Here is a 7,691-nt window from a genome sequence, read left to right as displayed (position 1 = left end):
CTTTTCTCAGTAGCTTGCAGCTGAGTGGGAGAACTTGGGATAATATGGTCATTACACCCTTTGTTTTGCGAATGCACGTGTCAACCTAAAATAGAATGCAAGTAAAATCATAATTAGATGAAAATATCACACACTAATCCTTTAAAATATGGAATGATTATTTCTTATTTTAAAACTAAAACAGCCTCTTTACTTTTTTTACTAAATGCACCGATGTGGTACAGACTCAGGTTGAATTACTACAGTATATGCCTTTGACATTTTCCCTGTTCTGTATTAGAAAATGTAGCATTAGTTGTCTTGTACCTCTTACTGAAAGAACAATTTACTTGTAAGAGGAAGCTGACAATCCAATCTGGGCCAATCAGAATTCAAAACTTTCCAGTACCATTCAGCTCTTGAATTACTCATGTGGATTTTTCTTAGCACTTGAAGGACGCAATTGAAAGTGACAGCTGTTTTCAATAATTCCACATGAGCCTACAGCTAGCATCTGTTCTATAATAACTGATAAGGGTATATACTGAACACCAAGACTGCAATTTTATGCACTAATATCTTCTGAGTGCATGAAAGAACAGTTACTTAGCTTAGAATACAGTTGGTTACTTCTACATGTGTTGCCCACACAACTTCCATTGTTAGCACTTTTGTGCCTGACACTGGATTCTTTTGAATAGCAGTGTCTAGATGTGTCTTGGGTTTCCATAGCCCAGGACAGAGACCGTGGGGAAAAGAGGACAGGACATAGAATCTGTGTGGATAACATCTCAAAGAGGCACAGGAACTGTTAAGTAGCCATTCTTTCTTTAAATGATTTTCTACAATCAACAGGCAATTATCCAGCAGGTAGGTGAGCAGAAGCCTACTTGAAAAGTATCTGTAGGATAGCCCTGTCAAAAGCAGTATCCAATCTGTAGCCCACAAAAGCTCATCACCTAATAAACCATCTTGTTAGTCTTTAAAGTGCTACATAGTTCTGTCTTTTCTTGCACCAGACATAGAGTGATAAATGTGTGGATTGAGCTCTATATTGCTGCTCTGCATATCAGATTACAGCGTGTTATCTAAACAAATTGCCTAAGCCTTGGTGGAGTGAGCCCCTATATGTCCAGATACATCTTATCTACATCTTATAAAACTCCTCTAACAGTCAGATTTACTTAGAACCATCTCTGGAATTATGTGAATTGTGCCTTACTTTTTGGCATTTGATGAAAAAGTTATGTCAGACAAGGTGTGTAATATCTTTTATTGGACCAACTTCTTGGTGAGCGAGAGAAGCTTTCAAACCCCACTAAGCTCTTCTGGTCATTCACCTGAACATGGTTTTGTTTAGATATGATGAAGCCAGTTCTTTTACAACTTCCAATATGTGATGCTTCATTTCAGCTAGGGCAGAATGTGGTTTAGGGAGGAAACTGGAAGATTGACTAATGTGGAAGTTGAAAACCACCTCAGGCAGAAACTTGGATGACAGTGACCTTTGTTTTCATGGAAGACCATATATGTGACATCACACATACCTTGGAAGGTATTTATCCATAAAGGATATTGTGAGGTGTCTACAGAAAGCTCCTAACTTTGCTAAGACTCAGTCATTGTAAGTTGTATACATTTAAAGGTAACATTTAAGAAACAATATATTTATATTGAAAGTATGCTTCAAGGACTTGCAGCAAAAAATAAAATTTAGTCACCAGGAAGTCTCAGTGAAGGCCTATTTGGGCAAGACAGAGTTATTACCCCACCCTGTCTGCCCAGTGATGCAATGCAGGCTTCAAGTGTTTAGTGTTTCTCATTCAAAGTCTTATTATTGGGCAACTATAAGAGTCAATCACTTAAAGGCCAAAAAAGACTTTACAACAAGGGAGATGTTCACCCATGCCATGAATAGAAGCAAATTACTTTTCTGTATAGTGTGGAGAAAGATACTCTGAATCTCTTCACTGAGGAAACCCTGTAAGTGGGAGGAGGACATGGTATTTAGGAGCACTTGCATCCTGGTTTGTCTGAAAAAACTATTACCTACCTGCATAAGAGTGGATGCAGATGTCTAGTCCACTTAGGTGTCCACACACCTTTGCCCAGAAGTACCCATAAATATAGTGTTCATGTTCCCTGGCTTCTTAATCCCTACCCCCATCCTGTCTAACTTTCCTTCAATCCCTTTGTAACAATCACCAGATTTGAGACTCCAATACACAGGGGATGGATGGTGAGTTGTGGAACACATCTGCACAGACATCTCTGACAACAGGTAAGAGGTACCTTCAAATAGTTATTCTTCAAATAGTTACAAATGTGTATTCCAGTCACATCAGTATCAGAAGAAGGAGGGGCATCGAGCCTAACGAAACAGAAACTGCAAGACTGCCTTCCCCAGATTTTGATCTGATCTACATGCATTTGTGATAGCATTAATATTTGGTAAGAAACATTTATGGAAGACAAGTAGCAGCCCTGTAAAATGTCCAATATTGAAATGTTGTTGAGAAATGTGACTGACAGAGCCTGAACCCTCATTAAAAGGGCTCTTACCCTTTGTGGAGGCAAAGTCTGGTGTGTATGTCTTTGTGGAAGTAAGAATTTGTCACTTTATTTACTGAAGGGAATACTGCTGTCAGGGTGACATTGTGAACCTCAATCTGCAGACAGAGATAGAGCTGTCTAAGATCCTAAACAGGATGTACAGCCTCTCCTTCTGGGAGATGCTGAAGAGGAACTTGTTCTGTGGATCCCAGATGAAAGGGAAGAGAAGAAGAATTCTATGGTATAGCCAGTGTGATATCAAGAATCATTTGTCTGTCATTACCTAGCTTTGGGAGAAATATTAGAGCCACCAAACTGGGTACAGGCAGTCCCCGGGTTACGTACAAGACAGGGACTGTAGGTTTGTTCTTAAGTTGAATCTGTATGTAAGTCGGAACTGGCGTCCAGATTCAGCCGCTACTGAAACTGACCGCCAGTTCCGACTTACATACAGAATCAACTTAAGAACCCCAAGCGTCCCCAAGTCAGCTGCTCTTGAAACTGATCAGCGGCTGATTCCAGGAAGCCCGGGGCAGAGCAACTCTGCCTCGGGCTTCCTGTAGTCAGCCGCTGGTCAGTTTCAGCAGCGGCTGACTTGGGAATGCCTGGGGCAGAGCAGCTGGGGTGCTGCTGGGTTGGTCCAGTAGCGCCGCTCCTTGGCGCTACTGGACCAACCCAGCAGCACCCCAGCTGCTCTGCCACAGGCATCCTGATTCAGCCGCTGCTGAAACTGACCAGCAGTGGCTGAATCAGGACGCCTGGGGCAGAGCAACTGGGGTGCTGCCGGGTTGGTCCAGTAGTGCCCAGAGTGGCGCTGCGGGACCAACTGGCAGCGCCCCAGCTGCTCTGCCACAGGCATCCGGAGAAAAGCCTAGTCTGCTGGGGGCGGGGGGGGCGGCGTACTAGCTGCGCCCCTCCCCCCCCAGCAGACCAGGAAGACGCGGGCGGCAGACCGAGACGCACCGCGGTCCCGCCGCCTGGGTCCTCTGCGGCTTTGCTCCCAGTCTCCCTGGTCTGCTGGAAACCAGCAGACCAGGGAGACTGGGAGCAAAGCCTCTGAGGACGCCGGCAGAGGGACAGCCGCGGTGCGTCTGGGCTGCCCCGCTGCCGGCTTCTCCCGAGGCTTTGCAAAGCCGCAGAGGGGCTTGGGCAGCAGAGCAGCCCAGGCGCGCCTGGGCTGCTCTGCTGCCCGAGCCCCTCCGTGGCTTTGCTCTGCAGACCAGGGAGACGCAGAGCAGCTTTTCTTGCCCCGGAGCACACGGGCGGCGGGACCGCAAGGTCCCGCAGTCCGTGTCCTCCGGGGCAAGAGAAGCCCCGTTTGTAAGTCGGGGACTGCCTGTATTGAAAACTTGAGGCAATGGACATGGCATCTGGAATGGTTCATACCTCTTAAATGTCCCAGTCAAAAGCATTTCATAATGGTGAAAAGAGGAGGAAATGTGCTTGTTGCACTGCATTCTCTTTAATTTCTGGTGGCAAAATGGTTGGAGTACTGGCTGTGGCCTGTCATATTTTCTTCTGGTGATGGAGTGTAGATCCCCACTGAGGAGAGGGTCACACTGGAGTCCTTCAATGAGTGCCATAGTTCATTTATTTTCTAGCAGAAGTTGAAGCTAGACAAATTTAGACTGGAAATACTGTGTCCATAACATAAGGTTGCATAACTGATTTATAATATTTACTTAGCAATTTGCTAGCAAATACTTTAGAGTCAATATGAGCCAGATTAATTCAAGTTGTCAGAAGAATATTGCTCAAACATTTATAGAACCAAGAACTGTCTTAAGCCTTGAAAAAGGAGAATGAAAAATGTGGCTTAATATTTCTTCCTTTCTGTAGCACCTTGCTTTCCAAGATCTTGTCTACACTGGGAATTTGGCAATGTAGCTGGCCCAGTGCAAATCTTAAGCACAGAAAAGAACAGACACAATTTGTAGATATAGCTTACTTCAGTGTCAAGCAGAGGTAAGTTTCATTAGTACAAATCTTGACTTTGTCCATATTTATGATTTGGGTTCAGCTGGTATATCAGTTCTTATCAATACTCATAATTGTTTCATGATTAAAGAAAAAACCTTATTAGAATGGATCAGATCTAAATCTGCAATTCTGTTATTTGTGTGAACAAGAGCTGAAACAGGCAAGTAACAGGATTTGAAAACTAGGCTTGCATACTTCTACAATTTACTTACCTTTGTAAAAGTAGCACTTTTCCCCTGAACAGTGTTTTTAGCTGTTATCTGAAGCTGCTGGCACACGGGGATCAGCTTGTCAATCTCCAACAGAAGCAAAGGTTTGTGGTCATCTTCCAGCTGAAATTAATTTTGAGATGTTAAACCAATTAGTGTTACAATCACAGAACATATATGTAGGTTACAAGATAAATCAAATACCTCAAGTGTCTTGGTAAACATAACTGTAAAAGTGGGGAAGTAAATAATTATTGGTATCATTTATAAGTTATACATTACCTGATTAGAAAAGGCAGTGAGAACTGAAGCAAGTTTTATGCTCTCTGTAGCAAAGACCTGACAGAGAAAAAAAATTATTCAGAGTTTATTTCACAATAGACCAGTCATTCTCACCCCTTCCAGGAGTGATTTATCTTGTATTCTTCCAAGTTTCACTTAACTTAAAAACTACTTACTTAAAAATCGGACACACAAATATCACTGCACACTAATAAAATGTTTATTTTTAACTATATAATTATAATTGGAATATAAATATTGTACTTACATTTTAGTGTGCAATATATAGAGCACTATAAATGAGTCCTTGTATGAAATTTTACTTTGTACTGACATTGCTAGTGCTTTTTATGTAGACTGTTATAAAACTAGGCAAATATCTTGAATTGATGTACCTTGGAGTATACGTATCCCTAGTTGAGAACTATTGCAACAGACTACTTAATATTACAACAAAGCAATGTACTTGAGAATTAAATGCAGAGCAAAGTATTTCTTTGCCATGCTCTGGAAACATTTAAAATTATATATAGCTCCTGCATTTTACAGGCAATTTTGAAATCACATGATAGAGAACAATGACATTTTCTCAAACATTTTTTTTGCTTTCCCTGCAAAGATTCAGAAAATGAACGTAGAGTGATGACATTTCATTTTAACTTCATGGTTCACAACTTTTCTTTGCTGAAGTCTCTTGCAAGGATTTGGTAGATGGAAGCCTCCTGTTCCTTCTTTGTTCCATGTGTAGCCTGAGAGCTGCTACTACTACCCACTCATTTCCTGTCTCCAAAATTCATTTTCTATCCCATATCCTTTAATTTTTTATGTTTTCTATTATTTATACTCTTTTGCTTTCCCCCTTCCTCCTTCTCAAACAATAGCTGCATGCTACTCAGGGAAGGATGGAGCTGAGCTGAGCATCTCACAGCAGAGAAATCTGTGCCTGAGCCTTAAGAAAGTGAAGGAGTCTTTGAAAGAGCCACCCCAAGCAGCAATTCACATTTGGTCTGTGAATGTGTGTAGGATCTGGGTTGTACAATTTTCCCCATACCTCCCTGGGATTAATCTGAAATCCCAGACTTTTAATAGTCAGTAAACAAGAGTCACTTAGCAAACTTATTTGTACTGAAACTGTATACCTTTTTCAACCCAATATCCAAATTATAGAACATCAAAGCTTGATGAATGCTGTCTTAATATTTTAATAGTAGGCCCCTAAAGTAATTATTTGAATACAGGAATGCTGGCTCTTAGAAAAAATTCCACCTTAGTTTAGGGATGTTAAATTTAGATTAATTAACTAATTGAATAGTCGATGGGATTTCCATCGACTATTCGATTAGTGAATAAGAACTTCTGCATTCCACTGCTGGTTCCAGGGTCCACGAGGCATTCCAACTTTGAAACGTACAAGAGTGCCCACTGGGGCTCTTGTACATTTCAAACTTGGCCCTCGCTGTGCCCGTACCCCCTCCCACAGAGCTGGAGCTGGGAGGAACTGGCTTTTAAGCTGGCTCCCTTCAGCACCCTCTCCTCTTCCCCAACTTGCTGCTGCTTTGTGATAGAGGCAGCGGGGGAGGGGGGAGGGGGAAATTAGCCAACTAGTGTTTCAACTATCCAATAAGCTTTTGCTTATTGGATAGTCGACCAGTCGATTAGTCACTTGCATCCTTACCTTAGTTATGGAGTGTCTGGCAATTTTTAATGCTGAAGACCTCAAAACAGAACTTTACATTGTTCTGTAATTTTCATACAAGAACAACACTAACTGGCCATTAACAACATCTTAAGACAGTTCACTAATTTCTATTTTCTCAATAAAAATGACCTCTGCCTGGTGAAATAAATCCTGGGTAGTCTTCAGCAGCCCTTCTCCTCTGAAACAGACAATAAAAACAGAATTATTACCATGTACAGACGTAATTGCTTAGACTGATCATATAATAGTTACATGGTGAATCAAGGGTAGTTCATGTCCCTCTTTTATATAATATGGTATGCACACCTTTTCTCATACTAGAACTTTGTCAAATTTAACCATTATATACAGCAAGTCTGTTTATCTGAATATAGGACTGGAAGGAACCTCCAAAATCACTGAGTACAGTCCTCTGGTATCAGGGCAACACCCATCATGTAATCCCTTTCACAAAAGATCCAAGTCTCTCTTCAAACCAATTAGGTGGTTTGCCTCTCTAACTGCTATTGCGAAGCTGTTCCAGAGCCTCACTTCTCAGATGGCCAGAAACCTAATTTCCAGTTCAAATTTATACCTGGCCCGTTTATAACTTTTTGTGTGTGCCTTTAGCTTTAAAAGCTCTTCACCTTTTCTGGTGTTTATCTCTCAGATATATATATCCCTCAACATACAGCAGAAATTCTTGTTATAAATCCTAAAGTGCATGACCTTGCACTTTGTACTATTAAATTTCATCTTATTTCTATTACTACAGTCCTCAAGGTCTCTCTCCCTGTATAATATTCATTCTCCTCTGTATTGATGCCTCCTAACTTTGTGTTATCAGATTTTATTAGCGTACTCCTTTCTGTGTCAACATCCCAAGACCAAACCTTGAATTCCACCAAAGCCAGCTAGTTCCAATTTCAGCACTATCTATTGGCATCTCCCCTGTAGCCAGTCAATCACACCCTTAATTCTTAAACTAATCTCTATTTTCTCCAGTTTAA

General features: G+C 41.5%; 1 protein-coding gene across 2 annotated transcripts in view; it reads right to left on the bottom strand.

Annotated features, from left to right (window-relative positions):
- CTNNAL1 (catenin alpha like 1) overlaps nt 1-7,691 on the bottom strand; it is a 93,780-nt gene that overhangs the window by 1,820 nt on the left and 84,269 nt on the right. For both annotated transcript variants that reach the window (XM_075921531.1, XM_075921532.1), the window contains 4 exons: nt 6,832-6,880; nt 5,004-5,060; nt 4,725-4,844; nt 2-85 (listed from right to left, as the gene is read on the bottom strand). In XM_075921531.1, the coding sequence (XP_075777646.1) occupies nt 2-85; nt 4,725-4,844; nt 5,004-5,060; nt 6,832-6,880 (310 nt within the window). The remainder of the gene's footprint in view (nt 1; nt 86-4,724; nt 4,845-5,003; nt 5,061-6,831; nt 6,881-7,691) is intronic.

The sequence above is a fragment of the Pelodiscus sinensis genome, chromosome 2, assembly GCF_049634645.1.
Source record: "Pelodiscus sinensis isolate JC-2024 chromosome 2, ASM4963464v1, whole genome shotgun sequence".
Taxonomy (NCBI): domain Eukaryota; kingdom Metazoa; phylum Chordata; order Testudines; family Trionychidae; genus Pelodiscus; species Pelodiscus sinensis.
Note: the sequence above shows the minus strand (reverse complement) of the source record. Positions and strands in the feature narration are given on the sequence as shown.